We start from the raw sequence: 19,521 nt of genomic DNA on the forward strand, positions 1-19,521 counted from the left end.
TGTCAGAGAGTACCTTGCCATATAGTGGACAGATATCTTCATGAGCTTCACGTTAGTAACCAACATGGACCAAGTTAGTCTAGATAACATCATTCACTATCTCCAATACCCGAACTGAACCCCTTCCCATAATTTCAACTCTGACTCCTCCCCAATCTTCAACCTCTCCTATCAAGTCCAATCACACCATCCTCATCTCCATCTTCCCCACCATCTTACTTATTAGTCAACAAATGAATACCCGTCGCCTGCTCACTACCGCATCCAAGACCCTCAACGTCTCTTTGTCAACCTCAACCTCACACTCAAACTCCTTCACTCCCCTCTTTCGTCCCCTCTTCACTCGTCGTACAATGGCTTCTGCTGCGGCCAAACGTCTCACTGGCAAGACAATTCTTGTCACTGGTGCATCCTCCGGCATCGGCCGCTCCACGGCTCTCGAGTTCGCTCGGACTGCCCCCAAGAATGATCTTCGCCTCATCCTCACTGCACGCCGTATTGATTCCCTCAAGGAACTCGCTCAAGAAATCGAGAAGGAGGTCGGCGATGGCGTCAAGGTTCTGCCGTTCAAGCTCGATGTGAGCAATCCTGCTGAGGTTAAGGGTATCGTCGGCAACTTGCCCGAGGAGTGGAGGAACATTGACGTGCTTGTCAACAATGCGTGAGTTCCTGTCTATATGTGCACAACTTCGGAGAAAGGTTGCTAACAACATAATAGAGGCCTTGTCAAGGGTGTTGCTCGTGCCCCTGAAATTGCTGAGGAAGACATCAATGTTATGTTCCAAACAAACGTCACAGGTCTCATCAACATGACCCAGGCTATCCTTCCCATCTTCCTCGCCCGACCAGACGGTGGTCACGGTGATATCATCAACGTCGGCTCCATTGCTGGCCGAGAGCCTTACCCTGGCGGTGGCATCTACTGTGCTACAAAGGCCGCTGTTCGCAGCTTCACTGACAGCTTGCGAAAGGAACTCATTGCCAGTCGTGTCCGTGTTATTGAGATTGATCCCGGCCAGGTCGAAACTGTAAGCGTAACCTATGTGTGAGCCAACATGACGAGATGCTCACTGCTCAATAGGAGTTCTCCGTGGTGCGATTCTATGGCGACAAGGAAAAGGCCGATGCTGTCTATGCGTAGGTTGTCTTGGACTGGTCAAATACACGGTACTGACTTGCGAGCAGCGGATGCGAACCTCTCACCCCCGACGACATTGCTGAGATCATCGTGTTTACCGCAACTCGCCGAGAAAACGTCGTTGTTGCTGACACGCTAGTATTCCCCAGTCACCAGGTAAGATACTGAATCAAAAACTCGAGAGTCGAAAACTTTACATGGCTAATCTTCTGGGCCACAGGCTGGTGCTGGTATTATGCACCGAAAGACTTAGTCAGTCGACAGTGAACATGATAAACAGTCCTCATGACAAAGTTTCAAGCGAACAGATGGTACAATTACTATGTATGAACTGTATTAAACAAAAATCTTGGTTATAGATAAGGTAGATAGATATGGTGACTTGAACAGCAATATTTAATACAAACTGCTAACAAGGGCATCCTATTCACAAAATGTTCGGAAATTTCTCTTGCCCACAACTCATTTGTCCCCGAAGAGACACGAATCCTTGACTGGTTCTAAGTTGCAGGCCTTCTAAGGCCGAGAGATTATTCTACCAACGTTCCGTTAAGGACCCATTCTGGGATGAATCAGGCCCCTGCTGTCAACAAGTGACAGCACCGCTGGGTTGCATATAACTGAGCTTCGACAACAGGCGAGGGCTCTATCACATCACATCATATTACATCACGAACCTAAACCAAAAGACCAGGAACACAAATCATAATTCATCACCTACTCTGCTTTTTTGTCGGAATTTTCATCCTCAAGATTCATTGGTCCAGCAAAGGGTACCAATATGTCCTTTCCCCAGACGCCTCGCTAAAAATAAATAGAAGTCATAAAAACACAAATAGTAGTGTCGATAAGCACTTAGCTGCCAAGGCAGGCTAGGCGCGATTGCGTAGCAATGGGTGATTGTGTGAGATTGGAAGCATTGCGATGCAGTCCTATCTAATCACCATAATGTTGGAAGAGAGGCGAAAGAGCCTCGCCATAGTGGTTACGTCGAATGGCCTCCGCCAGCAGGAATGAGAGGTCAAGAACCACGAGCTTGCTGATGCTGCGTGCCCTATCCTTATCGATTGGAAAGCTGTTGGTTACAACAATCTGGTCGATGCACTCGCACGCTTGCAGTTGCTCCAGACTGTCGCCGCCAAAAACACCATGAGTGGCCATGCAGTAAACCTTCTTGGCTCCGCCTTTCTTGACCACCGTCTCAGCTGCAGCAATCCAAGAGCCAGCCTTGTCAATCATATCATCCACGATGAAAACGGTTCGATTCTTGACGTTGCCAACTAGAGTGATAAGGTGTTCGGCGCCTGGGTCCTCGAATGCGTTGTCCTCCTCGTCAGAGCTGGCTGCAGCGTCGCCAGATCCTCCGAGAGATTGAGGCTCAGGGACGAAGAATGATGAAGCATGAGACATAGTCATTGGATCATCTTCCACACTGCCGTCAACAACAGATCGATCAGGAGACGGATAATCATCCTCGACAATACGACCTTGGACCAAACGGCCCTGTGTAACTTCAGACGCTTTATGGTCATCATAATCCGCCTCGCCATCGGCCGAGCCATCGGGTGATCCAGCAGGGGGGGTAGTGTTGGGGTCCGCAGCCTCGGCAGCGTTGGAGGTCACTGAACGGGCAGAGCTGTTAACCCGTGTAGGAGAGCCCTGTGAGTTCGTCACAATTCGCGAAGAGCGAGGGGGGGGGGTCTGCCTCCTAGGGGTAGCCTCGGACTCGACAGCACGCTCGGAAGCCGGGGGTCCACGGTAGGGAATGGGTCGGTTGGACTCCAACGGCGTGGGTTGACGCTCAACATTATGATCGAAGTGCCTCATGATCATGCTCGCTGTCATGTTACTCACACGCTTCCTGTCTGTAGTAACAATGCCGAAATTGAGCTTGAGAGCATCCGCAAGCGATGTCACTCGCTTGGTTCCTCCAGCGTTCTTGGAGACCACGACCGCTTCGCGCCAGTTAGACACGTTGTGGCGGATCCACTTGGCAAGAATAGGCTCTGCGTGCAGGTTGTCAACGGGACACTTGAAGAAGCCCTGCATCTGCGAGGCATGAAGGTCGACAGTGATAACGTGCTTAACGCCAGCGACACCCAACAAGTTGGCAAGCATGCGAGCAGTAATCGCACCTCTATGCGACTTCTTCTTTGACTGGCGGCTGTAGGGGAAATAAGGAAGAACGGCTGGACGTAACAAGTAAGCCGATTGAGGTCTCAAGCAGGGGACGAGAACCACGAACCAGTGACTTTGTTAGCAGAACCGCCTTTGCAGGCCGAGATCATGATGAGAAGCTCCATGATGGAGTCATTGATGCTGGGGCTGCCTGACTGGACAACGAAGACGTCCTTCTCTCGGACGCTTGTCAGAATTCTGACGCTCGTTTCACCCTTGGGCACTGGTTAGCTCAAAGCACGCAGCTTGTTTGAGTGTCAAACGTGGGCCTGCAAGGGAGTGATCGTGATGGTTGGCCAAAGAACGGTCATGTTGGATAACCATGGCTACGAGCACGAGGGCAAGGGAAGCTCACATTAGAGAACTGGGTAAGCTCAGCGCTGGCAGGATGCATGCCCAGGTTCTCGCAGATTTGGCCTGTGAGGACCGGGCAGGAATTGCCTGCGAAGATAAGTGTATTTCGCATCTTGAGCAGCCCATCGACCGACGTGGAAGGGTGAAGCTTTGAAGACAATGGAGGAAGAAAGAAAAATCGAGGATGAAGGAAAGTCGCGTTCAGGTTGGAGCTTTTTTTTTTCATTGCCCCGGCTCGTTGCACTGTGTGTCGGAAAGCTGACCCTTACTGTAGATTCTCTTATGGTGGGGTCAGAAACCAATTCTGGCACCAAACCAAGCATGCCGAAGCCGGAATGTCTACAGTGTTCAATACTGTACATCTTCCCGCAGTCATTGACGGAGCGGGGCATCCCGGAAACTGCGTCACAGCCTCGTTATTTCTCAGTCAAGGCCCTTGAAATTCTGGCTTGATTTGGTACTACAAGTAAGCTGAGGTGGTGCCGGTCCCTTTTACCACGAAGCAGCAGCCCCGGAACCTCTGCAATTGATTCCTGAGTAACAACGACATTGAGGGCCAAGAAAGACCTATTTATTCTCTTGAGTAACAACAAATTGGGCTTTTCTTTCTGCATGGAAATGGGATAGAGCTTCATAAACCTTCAGACCCCTCCCCGCAACATGGGGATTCCTCGTCTCATATCTACCCTAGAGCCCTACGTTGTTCATGGTCGCCTTAACGATGAACACGTAGTCATCGATGGGCCAGCATTAGCGTATCATGTTCTGTACATCTGCAACAGACATGGTGTTCCTCAGCCGTCATACAAACTTCTCGGCGAGACCGCTGTAGCATGGTTGGATGAACTCACTCGGCGTGGTGTGGACGTGTAAGTGCTGTGTCCTCTGTTGTTTGGATAAGACTGACCATGACAGCGACGCCATATATTTTGACGGATTCCTCCCCAAAGGAAAAGAACCCGTTCGCATGGAGCGCATGATCAAAAGTCTCAATCAATTGAAGGCCTCACATTCATCTGAAACCAATGGTTTCTTCCCGTCGTACTTCTCGGCTGCCAATGATGATGCTCCAGTTCTCTTCTCTGCAGTTAAGCCACCACGAAAATCGGCATTGCCACCCAGTTTTCATGTCCCTGCTATCATTGATGCCTTGAGGTCTTCTCCGCGCTACACCAAGATAGTAATTCTTGTTCCGGGTGAGGCAGATGCATACTGCACACAGCATCTGTCGCAATCGGGCGGGACGGTTCTCACCTCCGACTCGGATCTTTTAGTCCATGATCTTGGCAAGGGAAGTGTCGTCTTTCTTCGCGACATTTATCTTGATGATCAGTCCAATCTCGCATGCGCAAGCTTTAGTCCCTCCCACATCCGTGAGAAACTCAAGCTTGCGTCTTCTGCTGAGATGTGCCGATTTGCTTACGAACGAAAACGGTCTGCCCATTCGACACTTCCACAACTCTTGCAGGAGTGTGCACAACCAATCACCGACCAAACGGGTTACACTGAGTTCTGTCACGAGTATCTAGACCATGCAGTTGCACCAATTCCCACCTCAACATCCGGAAAAGTAATAGAAATCGGCTCACTAGACCCCAGAATATCGGAGATGATATTGCAACTGGGACCCCTGAGTGGCCACATGCCCACTGCGAGCGACCCCAAGATGTTTCTTCCCATTCTGCTAGAGAGTCCCTCGCGGGGAAGTGCCTGGGAACAGAGCACGCCGATTCGACAGTTGGCTTACACAGTAGCTAGATGGATCATTCCCGGTGTTTTAACAACTGTTCAGGAGTACCGGAGAGTCAACACTCTGGCGCAAAAAGGGCGACAGGTCCCTTTGCTGCCCCACAAAGAAGCGAAAGCTTGGTCTCAAGGGTTGGCCAGACTAATGACCATGATCAGAGCAGGATCGCAAGTCGACATCACTTGGGCTTGGTACATCCTGTGCCTGACTCTTGATATACGATATAGTCATGAAGTTGGCAAGCGTTCACATTCACTGCAGATTTTGGAAGAGAGTTTACAAGCCCCAAATCTAAGGAAAATTACTTGGGATACTCTTCACTTTGTTGCTCATCTTCAAGCCGCTTTTTACTCGTTTCGACTCTTGAAGCAAGTCATCTCACTTGGACAGCTTCAAAGAACCCTACCAGAACTAAACGACATGCTGTTGTCATTACCACCTCTGGCGGAGTTTCCTGATGTGGAGAGTACTCTTGTGTTTCTGCAGAGAAGCAATGAGGGCCAGATTTACAAGACAATTTCTAGGCTTGTGCCATTACCAAATGCAAGTATCAACCCAGTGCCAAAAAGAAGTGCCAAAGACAAGAAAAAACGGAGGGTGGGTAAAGATGATGCCCCCAAAAGGCAGAACAACTCTGCCAAGTCTTCGTCTAGAAACTTCTTTGACGTGCTGTCTCAATGAAGTTGAGCATCACAAATCACAATGCATACTGATACCAAGATCAAAAGAAGTCCATTCCTCTTGTGCAACTTGTTACATGGTGATTATCGAACCGACGATAAGTTCCACTAAGCCTTGCCATTATCAAAGACTCAAAGATTGAGCCACACGATTACGTCTCGTTGCGCCAGCACCGATCCTGACCCTAACCCGTCCGTAACTTCGTACATCGTTTCGACATCACTATTATACAATCAAGTGTTCCGGCATCGACCCGCTCCATGAATCTCATCTAGAAGGCGAGATAAAGGACTGACTTCCTCCTCTACATCAGTCACATCCCGGAGTAAGCTTTCCTGAGGGCTACCATTGCCAGCCGACTTGATAATCTTCCACGCCCGACGGAACTCATCGCGGATTGACACAATGCCGTTATGCGTGACAGTTCGAGCAACGTTGTGATCCAGCTCGAAAGGGTCCTCGATAGCAAAGAGATAGCGGTGACGGACTTCCTTGAATTCTCCATTCTTACCTGTGACGCTGCCTTGCGTGCCTTGCTTGGACTGTGCTCCTGTATCCTTGACATCATTCTCTTTAGGATGTACTGCCGTGGAAGGCGCTTGGTTGGGCGGAGGCGGCGGATGAGGCCCGACATTTTGAGCCTCGATGACTGTTTTGGCGCCAGTCCAGCCCTTGTCTTGCTTTGTCTGCAAACCACCTGGCGTCCGCAAACTGAGCACATCTCTTCCCCAGTCAAATCCTCTGCCCGTGGAAGTGCTGAGCATGCTGCTATGGGCATAATACTCGAAGAAGCCACGCAGGAGGTGGCCAATAGTATCTTTGTTACCATTTAGCTGGTTTGCACGTGCCAGCTCCAGGATTTCTTCCTCGTTACGCCAAAACTGAACGTTATGGCCACGGCACATAACCATATTCTCGAATTCGACAGGCGAGAGCCCCGGGGGTGGAGGAGGAGCGAGCTGCTGGAGGTTTGGACTGACAAAGGGCTCAGCGACGTTGACTAGATAGTGAAGGACCATCAGAACGTAGCCATAGCTGCTAAGGGTCCCACGATATCCCGAGTTGATCCCACGGGTCTTCGCCCAATGCTTGACGAATAAAACCATGGGTCGGACGCGCGGATCGGTGTGAGAGTAACATCGTAGGAGGGATGTATTATGAAGAGCCAAGTGGGCAGAGAAGTTGATGTCACATTGCACACCTGCGCCTGTCTTGGGAAACTCTAAATGGTCTCTGTATCGATCACGTGGCTGGTTCGGAGCCATCTTGTGAGGGTCTGGAAGGTGTCTGATCCTCGCCACAAGGTCTACCGTTGTTGTTGTTGTGAGGGGAATGAAGAAATCGTCGCCAAGCCTCAGGGGGTCATTTTGTTGTAATGGTGACCGCAGTAGGGCGATATAGTCTTTAACATCCTGCAGGACAGACTCATCGTACGAATCCTTGTCTAATGCTCGTTCGAATTCCCATGCTAAATGGATGCATTTGTGTAAGAGCCCGACTCCTCTGAGCGACAGGAACTCAGAACACGTGGTTATGCAAGTCTGCAACATTTTTCGAACCTCCTCCTGATGTATACCGCTGACATATTGTGTAACAAGCATACTCGTCCACTTTGCGATGGCTTGTTCATTAGCTGGCTTCAGTCCGTTAAAAATGTAGAGTGCTCTCGTATAGTACGACGCAGGCGCCTCATGTTGACCCTGTTCCAAAACCACGAATTGCACGGAAGGGGCTCTTTTAAGCTTGTCAAGGGCCAATTGAAGTTCTTTAGTGAAAAAGATGGGATCGGTACCAAAGTTCTCTCTGTATTGAGCGTCCTCCCATACTTTCAAGGCCTGCCCAGTCAACGATTGAGAAGCGGGGTTACGCTCTTCGACACCACTCTCCTCCCAGCGCTGGCGAATATGTTCGCCTTCGACCTGTGTGTATACCCCAAGTAAAGATCGTTTGGCGGGACTCTCTGCATCTTGCACAAAGGAGAGAGACGGGTACTTGGACAGGCGATCACGAAGACGAGTATCCGCAAGACCGCTGATGAAGGCCTCGCTCACCCTGTTCAATATAACCCAATCTTCATTGGAGAGTACGCGATAATTAGAGATGGTAGCATCACGGCCACCGGCTCTACGAAGAACCCGCTTGGCTAAACCATAGTACGAGGAGAGAGAGCTTTTGAGGCTTTGCTTAAGTTCGATTGCTTTCGTGCCGTCTTGGATGAGATCCAGTGATACGGGCTCAATGACGGTTGTGGAACTGCTTTGAATGCCTGCAATGTGGTCTTGCTGACTACCATGCTCACTGTTTGCTGCTTGTGGATCATTTTCATCATCTTCCTGAGCTTCATCAAGGCCATTCTCCCATCGAAATCTCTCCTCGAGAAGTCCTTGCCGAAGCTTTTCCGGTGGAGACTGGCAAAGCTTGATGATGGGGACTCTAGTTCGGGTCAGAAGCCTCGCTCCTAGACCAGCTTCCAAGAAAGCCTTCTCTAGGAGACGCGGTATAGGAGACCCGGGAGCATCAGGCTGGGATGCAGACATTGGTGAAAGAAGACCAAGATCCATGTCTGAAGCCTTGGTTGCGAAGCCTGAAGACAGACTCCCAAAGCATTTCAGCTGAACTGTGAGGGGTTGAAAGTCTGTATCTGGCCTTTCCTCCTTCTCATAGCTGGCAATGACCTCTCGACTAATGGATTCAATCCTGCAACGGAATTCCTCCTTTTCTGCTATTTCCGATCTTTCGATTTCAGAATTGGAAATAACTTGAAAACAAAGCTGGTCAAGTAGGGCATCCTGAGCTGCAATTTCCTCAGGATGAAACTGAACTGCGCGTCTGGCGTTGTACAAGTAACCAGAACCCCAATTCGATTGGGGAGGCATAGAGTTAGGGCGGCCACGGGAGGGGGGAGGAGGATTATCATAGCCTCGATACCTAGATTGCTGAGGGCTATTCCCGTGGCGATGGGAAAACGAGCCACTTTGACGATTTCCGCTGGGTGCTCCCCATGGCTGAGAGTCAGTATGCGTATGGCGTTGATAAGGCTGAGAGGGGCGAGAGTATTGAGATGTCGGACTTTGGTAAGCTCTATCTGGGGGAGGTTGCTGGGCCCGAGGATCGATAGATATGGAGAGTTGAGAGCTCATTTGGCGTCTTTGTGCCTGGTTTAGCCGCTTTCGTCCGGGCCTGGATTGATGGGGGGCAGTGTCGGACGTTTCAACAGCGGTATTCCTGTTGGCTAAGTCGCTGTGAGATGTAGGAACAGATTGTAGAGACGCCCTGGGCACAGAATCGTGTAATGGTGGGCCATTGGAGATGATCAGATTGCGCAAGTGATTTTCAAGACCTGCTTGGGAGTCACCAGGGGCCTCCACTTGAGGCTCACGCCGATGAGGAACCATTTGTGACTCGAGAAAAACACTATGCGATAGAGCAATAGAAATTGGCCTTGCCGCTAGGCTCCTTGAGATAGTACTCTTTGTTGTAAGAATGTCGACCAGGGTATGAATAGTTGCATTCCGCTCAGCGAATACTATTCCAACGTTCGCTTCTGTAAAGAACACTTTTTTGAGTGATAAGGCGCATAAAACCCAGCGCGGTGGACTTGATGCATGCAACAACCTCAATTCGGTTCTGCGCTTTCTTTCAACTGGTGAAGGGAGGGGTCCTGGCAGTGGAGGCAAAGAAGTGTAGAGGTTTTGGCCTCGACCTACCAACACGGAGTGGAAAGATGAACAAAGAACGGAAGAAATGGGAGACTAGAGAGAACAATGGATTGGGTGCATTGTTGTTCGTTTGGAGTCCGTGACTGCGGCAATCAGGTCGTACAGGTGTGACGTTGAAATGTGCTGAGCGTGGTTGGAGCTGGTGAGAGTTCACTGTTTGCCAGATGCATTCATAGCGTACTACAGTGTCGTGTTCAGTATTACTTACTGTGCAAACTACTAGGTTCGTGTGTAAAACGACAAGCCACTATACCTATCTGTCATACCAAGATTAACATCTCCATAAGGTACTTCTGAGAGCCCGGTAAGTTATTACAAATGATAGTATTCGCATGTCGACACAGTGTATCGAATAAAACTCCTGTGGTAGATAAAAGTAGGACCTAATTGTACCTATTCTCTTTGTCCTTGAACCATGCGCTATTCCCACTCGATCAAGAAACAGTAGACTTATAGGAAAGCTCTACATATGACCTTTTCGCTTCAGGACCAGGGTATTCATTTAACATTATTTTCCATGGGATACTTTGTCTGGGCTAAACTCAAATAGACACAACCTGTGGTCTAACATATACCTAATGCCAGTACCTTAGTTTAATAAAGGTTGTAAGGCTCGGGAACACTGGCAACTGGAAGCAAATTGGGGAGTGCACAGCCACATGTGGCTTCAACCATACTTCAGAGCCTTTGTCATCGTCATAAGTAAGGTAAGGTAGGCGCACTAGTTATCTTACTCAGGACCTTTGTCCCTGCATTCAGCATCATCTTTGTCCGGGCATAAAAGCTCCTTTGCGCTCTCGCCTGGCAAAACCAGTCTTTTCCTGTATTGATAAAACAAACAGCACCAACCTTCCATCACTTTAAGTAACGAACTTCTTCAGGTACGCGCGTTGATTCAGTCTGCATCGCGCTTTGCGCAGAGCTAGGCTACAGGCTGTGACCTGTTGTTGTCAGAGCATTTCCGGGATTTCTTTCACGATTGCGCAACCTCTTCATCAACATGAGCGCGCCGCCTCCCCCAGGCAATCCGGCCGCTAACGCGCCTGGGTACCCAAATGGTGCCCCGAAGAAACAGAAGCCAAACCCCCTTCGGCCATTGCGTAAGAATCCCAAGGCAAATCCCCTTGTTTCTCGAAGACCACCACCCAGGCCGACAGCGCAACCTGTTTCGGGTAGGCCAAATGGAACAAAGCCAAACATTGAAGAGATTCGACGTCAAAATGGTGGCTGGTCAGAGCCACCGCCACCTGGGTGCACTGACATCCCAATTATGACAACGAAGAAGGATCTTCTCGATGGTATTCGATACCACATGATGAAGTTTACTCAATCTAAAGCAGGAGGAAAATCCATCGATCCAACCGACCAGGACGACTTCGCACGACCCGTAACATTGCACCGACGAGATGCTCGCCAACCCCCTCCGGGAAGGGCTGTCAAGGCCGAAGCACCTGAAGCGCCTCAGGCCGACGAGGATGAGGTGGAAAGACAGGCGCAGAGGAAAGCTGAACGGGAGGCTCAGCGCGCCATTGACCAGGCCAAGATTGCGCCCGTGGCCAAAGATCCCAATCCCAAGCGACCGAAGAAGCAAAAAGAGGAGAAAACAACGTTTAACCGGGCCCCCAAGACTGAAACTGCTAAGAAGGCATCCGACCTGCGATACGAGGAAGCTCTTCCATGGCACCTTGAAGATGCAGAGGGCAAGAATGTTTGGGTCGGTAACTTTGTGGACACACTTTCTGGATCTAACGTGGCTTTCATGATTGATGTGTCTGTTTTCCGCATGATTCCACTGGAGAAGTGGTACAAATTCACGTCCAAGCCGCCCTTCCAGACTTACGACATTGATGAGGTTGAGGCCTTCATGAGTAAGAAGGTGGATGTGGGCCGTTGGGTCATGAGAGATGAAGAGAAGAAAGCTGGGCGAAAGGATCTGGAGGCCACAAGAAAAATGTTCTACGGAAGCGGCCCGATGGTCAAGACTGAAAGTGCCACGTTCAAGGCTGCCTCGAGGTCAGAGAAACTGGAGCATGATGAAATTGATATGTCGGGCGATGAATTTCAAGATGATGATGAGGCTCCAATGTTTGAAAGGAATGACGACGAAGACACAAAGGACTCCAAGGACCGTATTCGTCGGGAACAACTCGGTGCCAACTTATTTGGAGAAGGTGATGAGCAAGAAGTGGACAAGGAACTAGATGAACAACTCCAAGAAGAGATCCTACGACAGAAGCTCGGCAAAGCCACCAAGAAGGCATTGATCAAGAGAGATCGAGAGGATATCTACGAAAGCGACGACTCAGAAGAGAATCCATGGAGCAGCTCGGTAAGGTCCTTTTTATCAGCTTGGGTCAAAACAATGCTAACCGATATTTCCAGTCTGATGACAACTCGTCCGACGAGGAAGAAGAGGAAGACAAGAAAGATGACGAGAAGAAGGACGTCAACAAGGACGACAAGAATCAGAGCGGTTCCGGATCCAAGGGCACCAATACTCCCTCTGGGAAGAAGCCTGAAGGCTCTAAGAAGAGCAAGTCTCTCAAGCGAGCCGGCTCGCCAGCACTGTCCGAGTCGAGCGGAAACGAATCTTCACGCAAAAAGCTTAAGAAGAGCGTCCCATCTGCCACGGGAAGCAGGTCTGGCACTCCTCTTGTCCAAGGTGGAGCCGCTCGTCGACCCACGGCTGCTGGATCTGGTAGTGATGGAGAGGCAACTGCTGGCGAGATGTCAGATGGAGCTGCACCCAAGAGGAAGAAGTTGAAGTTGGTTAGTAGCAGTGCTCGGGGCACTCCTTCGGCATCCAGAGCGGGCAGCCCCAACCCAACCCAGGGTGGTAAGTCTTTCTTTGGACTGATTTCCAGACAAGAATTATAACTAATATTGTATTGCAGCTGCTTCTCCTGGCTCACCTGGAACTTCAGCTGTCGAACCATCTGAAATTCTCGACAAGATCCCCGCCGAAGGCATCACGGTTAACGAGTTGATCAAGCTCTTCAACCACCGCCTAGGTGACAGACCAGGGCAGATGTCTAAGAATGAGTGGATTCAGCTCGTCAAGAAGCTTTGTGACTATGGACCTGACAAACGACTTCGCCGAAGATCGTAAAAGAATAGATACCCGGTCAGGGCGGCAATATCGTCTCTTTTTTCTTCTCCTCTGGAGTTTCATTTGCCTTGCGACTTCTTTGTTAACGCACACTGAACCAGACGTGTTTTCGGAATCCAACAACAGTATACATCTTGACATTCAGATCATTACTTAGGTATGGAGGATAAGGTCAATTATTTTAGCGCTTAAAATGGGTATATAATAGAATATCTGCATCAAACAAACTCTACCCTTTCATTTATCCATTTGCCAAGAGTACTCAAGTCCCTTGTTCCGTTCTCTACGGTTAAGTGCCTTGAACCTCTCGGCTTCAAAGCCATTGCCGCGATCGACACCATCCCAGCGATAGCCTGGTTTGATTGCGTACCGATTTGGCGGCGCTGCGCCAGCGTAAACTGGCTTGCGTTTTGACTTTTTACTCTGTCCTGTGCCAGTTTGCTTCTTCTCAGTCATGAACTGCATCATAGGATCGTTCCAGCGCTCCTGTTCTTTCAGTTCCTGGTTCATTTCTTCGTCATCGGCTGTACGCGCGAATGACATAAGCTTGGCATCTTGTAACTTCTCCCGGCGCTTACGAGCCTCCTCAAGCTGTATGTCACCTTTGAGAGCTTCTTTGGCCAGGCGTTCCTTTTCCTCTGCTTCAGCAGCGGCCTCAGCCGCGGCACGTCGTGCTTCGGCGCGCTTCATCGATATGTCGATTCTTCGGCCTGTCGCGTCTCGATATATTGTTTCTTCCTCCTTTGATATACGATGCCGTTCGAACTCTTCGCGCTCTTCTTTTTGCCGCCGTTTAAGTTGCGCTGAAACAGTTGCTGCGCTTTGCAGTCCTGCATGTGTTCCATCGCTCATCTTCACAGCTGATCCGTCATCTTCAATGATGGGCATGTCCTCGTCTTCATCGCGAGCTGCGGTTTGCTCCGCTGCTGCTGATGCCAGAATCGCGTCTGCAGCCGCAGCCGAATCATCTTTTGATGTCGCGTCGCCTCCAACTGACTTCCAATTGCTCTTTTTGGTTCTCCGAAACTCAGCAGATCGCCCCGAAACTGTCACAGGAGCATCTATTCCCTCGTCATCCTGCTGCGTATTGGTATTGCCCCAGCCTGAATCGTCATCGTCTGTAATGAGAAGGCCGTTGTTGGCGTCAGCGCCGCGCTTGCGCTTCCGTTTCTTCGCTGGTTTTGGGTCGGCGACCAGGTACTTGGAAGCGAGATATGCTGATAAATCTGAAGGCATGTTGTTTTTGATGCGATGAGGGCTGCGTTGAAGGTAGAGTGACAGGAATTGTCTTCAGGGTTGGGAACCTCGAATGTTCCTGTACAGATATGCAGCTATCCCATGTTGCGGCTCTCGCCCCGGTAGAGCAATTATGTACAATGGAGTGGAGAGCTCAACCTAACGTTCCGTTATCCGCTGTCCCTGGCTGTCCCGGTCAACTCTGGGCGCACCTCATCCACCATGAGGTAAGGATACGTACCGCCGTCCATCGTATCCCGAGTTTCCACATGGTCGCCCAACCTTTGTTGCTAATCTAAGATCAAAGTTCCTCAAAGTTCCAAGGCGTTGGTTTACCACCTACGAAATACCTATATTCACCTAATGTCCCATTTGCTTCAGTGACAGGATCATGCCGAGCCGAGTTGTGGCCTATACTATTCGCCGATCACCCTCATCTTCTTACGTCTCATAATCCCCTCCGAAGCCCGGTCCTATATTATACCTACATCCTACGAATAGGAACCCTACGATTACCACCCCGTCCGACATCATCACCGCCGCCAGCCGCTGCTCGCCATCGCATTCATGCCACAATCTGTTGAGAATGCAGCTCCGCCGACGGAACCGCTCCAGGCGTTGCCCGCAGCCGCGTCTGCTATGAAGCTTACAAAGTCGCGACACTCCACACCTGTATTAGAGTCACTACCATTATCGCAATCGGAAACCAACCTGGCCTTTCGTCGCTCCAACCCGTCGGCTGCATCCTTGTATGCCTCGACTCTCTCTCCACCCGGATCACGCTCAATATCCCCAGCCGGCCGAGGGTCACCCTCTCGAGTTCTTTCCCATACCGTCTTCGATGCCCGACCAAGCCGCCCATTACCTGAGACTGGGGGCGATGGATCCGAACCGTTGAATCTCATCCTCCGAGCATTCGTACCTCATGTCTCCATCTACTCCTCCCATGATACAGATGCTTTGATGGACGAGAAGGGCTTTCGAAATGGTCTCTGGGAATTACTTCGGCCCTTTGGTGAAGACGTGCCGGGAAAAGTTGCGATCAGGGATAGCAACGGGATGAGCAAAGCCGCAGAAGGCTTCTCTATCAGGTTTACGAGATTCGGTGACAACATTGAACACCCCGATCCCACAGTTTCGGGGTTCAGGAATCCTGCATCCTCGCCAGGTCAGAATGGCAGCCAAGCGAGCACATCCAGGGACAAGCAGTTTCTCATGGACGCGGAAGCCGTAGTCAACAGCCATTTGTCCTATGCAGAGGAGTCGTTCGCAGCGCTGCCCCAGCATGGCTTGTTCGCGGGCCCAGACAAGGGCTCAGAAGAGACATCACCATATTACGCTCTTTACTTGCGAAGGTTGCTATCTGGCCTTCCTATTTCACCCCATGAAACCTTCTCACACCCTGTGGCATGTGTCGTTGCCATTAGCTCACGGAATCCGAATCCCCTTGAAGAGCTAAAGAAACTCTATACAGAGACAAAGGAAGGAAATCGAAAACTTCCGCCTTGGGTAGACAGTGAATTTATTCGATACTATGTGCTAGTCCACGATGAAGAGAAGGACGACATAACAAGATCTATGGGGCTGTTTGAACAAATGAAACGAAATATGGGACCCCATTGCCATCTTCTTCGATTGAGAAGCAGCCAGAGTGCCGAGACAGACGACGACAGTATCCCGCTTCCTCGCAGCGACTGGATGTCAGCGCAAGAGGAACTGGAGGATATCCGAAGGAGTGAAGACGACGAGGACTTTGAGGACCCAACACGCTACATATTTGAATCTGATGCTACTGCCATTCGTACGTTTGTGCGTGAGATGGTGACCATGTCTGTCATCCCTTCCATGGAACGAAATGTGTCATTGTGGAATGACCAAGTTGCTTCTCGCCGAAGAGGCCTCACGGGTCGTTTTATGAACTTATCCAGGAAGTGGGCGTTCACCGGCAGCTCCAGGAATTCGACAGGCACAAGCAACGCAAGAGACAACTACAATGCTGCTGGGTTTTATGGATCAGAAGCTCCTGAGGCTATTATGCGAAAATTGGCAGACTACGCCTTTATGTTGCGAGACTGGAAACTAGCGCATTCAACGTATGATCTTTTGAGATCCGATTTTAGCGATTCCAAGGCCTGGAAACATCACGCCGCTGCCAATGAGATGGCTGCGCTAAGTCTTTTGCTTCTTCCACAACAGATGTCATCGAAGAATCGCGCCGAGACAATAGATCAAATGTTGGAGGCTGCGTTCTACTCCTACAACACCCGGTGCAGTGCCCCCTACGGAGCGCTGCGAAGCTTGCTCCTGGGTTTGGAGCTACTGCGTTTACGGGGCGGGACCAATATTGATGATGCAGGGCGCTGGGGCGTGAGGCTTCTTGAATCTAAGATCTCTGGCAGTGTGGGTGATGCATTAATAAAGGAACGACTCGCTAGTTGCTATGGTTCGAAGGAGGGGGTTGGCAGCTGGCACTGGGGCTCGCGCCGTCGAAAATCAGCAACTTGGAGCGTGCTTAGTGCAGATGCCTGGCTTCAGCAGTCCAAGCACATCCAGGCGAGGCGATGTCTTGACGAGGCCCAGAGGATGTACTCGACTTTGCCCCATAAGGAGGGGATCACCAAGTTTGAGGCAGCAGGTGACTTCATGGCATCACTGCAGCACAGTCTTGCAGAGTCGCCAGACGCGTCAGACAACGACGGCGAGGGGGATGACGATGACGATATTGACGAGGAGAGTGAGGCCCTCAATGACATGAAGCCGAGGAGACCAAGCACAGCAGCGGTGGACATGTATCGGGATACAACGAAGGAGGAAGGTGGTAGCATGGATGCTGGCACATAGTTAATACAACGACCAACGACTCAGACGCTTCCATTCAATATGATGTATTGTATAGCTCTTCTTTCTGTGGTGGCGGCTATAGTGGCGTGCAGCTCATGCTTCCCCATGGTGATAAGTGCGGAAATAAGGTGTGTCACTTTAGCAGGCTAAAATGACCCTTGATTGGAAGACGGGGGGATTAAGATTTAGCAAGAAGAAGTTCTGGACCCCTATTGATTTATAATACGACCCTGAAAATACTTGAGTCAAAAGACTGTGACGCCGAGATACAACCCTATGTGTGGTGTGATATCCTGTGTTGAAAATATGATCCGAGGTTGTCCTACACAACCTGTGCCGTTTGTGCACGTCGGCGGTCTTCCTCTTCTCTGACAATTATCTTCCTTTGCTCGGCTATCAAAAGACGCCCCTTTCGAAAGGCGCCAAATGCGGATATGACTGAGCAAGCTGCAATTACTGTCGCTATCTTCATCTCTACCTGAAATGCATCAGCGTAGGTATAGCGGACAGCTGACCACTGTGCACTAGTGAGATGTGTGTTAGAGCCGCCAATTGTTGCTTGCTCATAGGCCGTAAGAACGCCCGAAAGATACTTTGAGCTTTTCTCGTTCAGCAAGGCCGATGATGCTGCGATGCCCAAGCTACCACCCAAGAGCCGAACTTGAGAGAGAATACCCTGTGCGGGAGCTGATGATTTATTGTTAGCGATAGTCTTCTTCCACGACCCAAGCTGTGATGCATACCGTAGTCCCTAATGGGTACCTCTACCGTCGATAGCATTGTCGAAGACGCGACGGTTAAGCCAAAGCCAAGACCACAAAATGTCATGTAGCCAAGAAGTTTTGCATCATTGGGCTCATGTGACAGCGACGTGAGCAATCCGCAGCCGATTGTCATTACGCTCGAGCCAAGTACCAATGACTCAAAAGTGTAGTTCTTCGTCGCGTTTATTTTGCCTGCTAAAAGGCTGCCAATGGCGGCCGTCCCTAACATGGGAAGCAACATGACTCCCGAGATGAGAGCAGACTTGCCACTAACAACTTGGAAGCGTAGGGGGATGGCATAGATTAGCAACAAATAAGGGAAGCCGTTGAGGAGGGTGTTGGCAACGGCAGTAGAGTATATCCTATTGCGAAAGATGTTGATTGGGAATGCGGGAGCAAACCGATCGTGCCATCGACGCTGAATGAAGATCTGCCACGCAATGAGTAGACCGCAAGCAAACAGCCCACATGTCAGGGGGGCAATGAAAATGGAAGTTTTCCATCCATCGTTAGATCTTTCTGTGCCGGCATTCTGAAACGAGAAAACGACCAAAACTGCAGATGCAATAACAAGGAGGGACCCAACAAAATCAAGTTCTTTCCAAGCACGTCGCTCTTGTGATGGTAGGTATTCCGATCTGGGCCAAGTCAAGATAAATATGACCAGAGACACGAAACCAACAGGGCCGCTGCAAGTTGTTAGCTACATGATAAAGGATATATCTCAAGGAGGCGCAATACTTGATCCAAAACACCCATCTCCACGAAGCATAGTGTGTCAAGATACCACCCAGAACAGGACCAAGGACACCTGACATGGTAATGACCAAACCTACCAGAGCCGCTATGTGCTGCTTCATGTTATCTGGGCTGATTTCAGGCAGCATGATCATCGTGAGCGAGTACAGTCCTGACTCAGTTAATGACCTGGCGAACATGACGGTTCAATAAAGCATACCTGAGCCTCCGATGCCCTGCAGAGCACGAAAGGCGATGAGTTGGTTAATACTCTGTGCAAAACCACAGGCAAGAGAAAATATGAAGAAGATTATATAGGCTGCGATAAAGGCATCCCGGCGTCCAACAATGTCGGATATACGAGCGAAGACGATGGCGCATCCGAGATATGCAAGAGTGTATGCCAGAGCAACCCAGTTGACGTCCTCGAGGACCTCAAAGTCGACACCGATACTGTGTAGACTTGTTGCAACGATAGAGGTATCGATCATAGAAAGGAACAAGCCTAGAAGGACTCTTGGGGTATGTGTTAGCAGCGGGTCATCACAAGAGATGATGGGACATACCCAACACAAAGGCCCCAGAAACGAGCACGTGGGATCACAGGGACTTCAGTTTCGTCGGAGTCTGAAGCGGGAAGTGATGGGTCTGTTTGGGAACCAGAGATTGTTTCTGGTTTGCCATGGTCTCGGGCGCATGTATCCATATCATTTACTCCTGCATCCATGATGAGTATGTGAAAGGGGATGAGAAGGGCGACAAGATTCCTCTGATATATTCCAAGAAGATTACAAAAAAGACGGTGAAATAAAGGAAGGCAGTCAGTCGACTGTTGGAGTTGGGTAAGGTAAGGTAGTTTTGATCCTGATGGAAGCCCAAAAATGTGGAGGAAATTGTTGCAGTGCGAGCAGGTTTGGCTGAATCGAATCACTGGCGCGTGGGGACTCACGATCACCAAACAATAAGCAGCAAGTACGAGTAATGAGCAGGTCCTTGTTTTGATGCTTCGTTTGTCT

The 19,521-nt window shown here is 50.1% G+C and overlaps 8 protein-coding genes across 8 annotated transcripts; 4 read left to right on the top strand and 4 right to left on the bottom strand.

Moving 5' to 3' along the window:
* Positions 1-353: 353 nt before the first annotated feature.
* Positions 354-1,391, top strand: FTJAE_13204 (oxidoreductase; the record flags this gene model as incomplete). Its single annotated transcript, XM_037346324.1, has 5 exons — positions 354-661; positions 719-1,028; positions 1,082-1,137; positions 1,186-1,294; positions 1,359-1,391. 5 exons carry the CDS (start codon positions 354-356, stop codon positions 1,389-1,391), a joined length of 816 nt encoding a protein of 271 aa, XP_037199771.1.
* Positions 1,392-2,074: 683 nt separating this feature from the next.
* Positions 2,075-3,782, bottom strand: FTJAE_13205 (ribose-phosphate pyrophosphokinase; the record flags this gene model as incomplete). Its single annotated transcript, XM_037346325.1, has 3 exons — positions 2,075-3,327; positions 3,384-3,531; positions 3,672-3,782. 3 exons carry the CDS (start codon positions 3,780-3,782, stop codon positions 2,075-2,077), a joined length of 1,512 nt encoding a protein of 503 aa, XP_037199772.1.
* A 548-nt stretch (positions 3,783-4,330) lies between these two features.
* FTJAE_13206 (uncharacterized protein) lies at positions 4,331-6,098 on the top strand (the record flags this gene model as incomplete). Its single annotated transcript, XM_037346326.1, has 2 exons — positions 4,331-4,539; positions 4,586-6,098. The coding sequence occupies 2 exons, from the start codon at positions 4,331-4,333 to the stop codon at positions 6,096-6,098; spliced, it is 1,722 nt and encodes a 573-aa protein (XP_037199773.1).
* Positions 6,099-6,331: 233 nt separating this feature from the next.
* Positions 6,332-9,493, bottom strand: FTJAE_13207 (caffeine-induced death 1 Cid1; the record flags this gene model as incomplete). The annotated part of the gene is made up of 1 exon (XM_037346327.1): positions 6,332-9,493. One exon carries the CDS (start codon positions 9,491-9,493, stop codon positions 6,332-6,334), a length of 3,162 nt encoding a protein of 1,053 aa, XP_037199774.1.
* Positions 9,494-10,817: 1,324 nt separating this feature from the next.
* On the top strand, positions 10,818-12,926 carry FTJAE_13208 (transcription initiation factor TFIIF subunit alpha; the record flags this gene model as incomplete). The annotated part of the gene is made up of 3 exons (XM_037346328.1): positions 10,818-12,146; positions 12,200-12,653; positions 12,712-12,926. 3 exons carry the CDS (start codon positions 10,818-10,820, stop codon positions 12,924-12,926), a joined length of 1,998 nt encoding a protein of 665 aa, XP_037199775.1.
* A 237-nt stretch (positions 12,927-13,163) lies between these two features.
* Positions 13,164-14,162, bottom strand: FTJAE_13209 (pre-mrna-splicing factor cwc26; the record flags this gene model as incomplete). The annotated part of the gene is made up of 1 exon (XM_037346329.1): positions 13,164-14,162. The coding sequence occupies one exon, from the start codon at positions 14,160-14,162 to the stop codon at positions 13,164-13,166; it is 999 nt and encodes a 332-aa protein (XP_037199776.1).
* Positions 14,163-14,302: 140 nt separating this feature from the next.
* Positions 14,303-17,003, top strand: FTJAE_13210 (transport particle subunit trs85-2; the record flags this gene model as incomplete). Its single annotated transcript, XM_037346331.1, has 2 exons — positions 14,303-14,389; positions 14,664-17,003. 2 exons carry the CDS (start codon positions 14,303-14,305, stop codon positions 17,001-17,003), a joined length of 2,427 nt encoding a protein of 808 aa, XP_037199777.1.
* Positions 17,004-17,325: 322 nt separating this feature from the next.
* Positions 17,326-19,232, bottom strand: FTJAE_13211 (multidrug resistance 3; the record flags this gene model as incomplete). The annotated part of the gene is made up of 5 exons (XM_037346332.1): positions 17,326-17,690; positions 17,747-18,456; positions 18,509-18,632; positions 18,726-19,021; positions 19,072-19,232. The coding sequence occupies 5 exons, from the start codon at positions 19,230-19,232 to the stop codon at positions 17,326-17,328; spliced, it is 1,656 nt and encodes a 551-aa protein (XP_037199778.1).
* Positions 19,233-19,521: the final 289 nt, after the last annotated feature.

Source organism: Fusarium tjaetaba (genome assembly GCF_013396195.1).
Source record: "Fusarium tjaetaba strain NRRL 66243 chromosome Unknown NRRL66243_c0000391, whole genome shotgun sequence".
Taxonomy (NCBI): Eukaryota; Fungi; Ascomycota; class Sordariomycetes; order Hypocreales; family Nectriaceae; genus Fusarium; species Fusarium tjaetaba.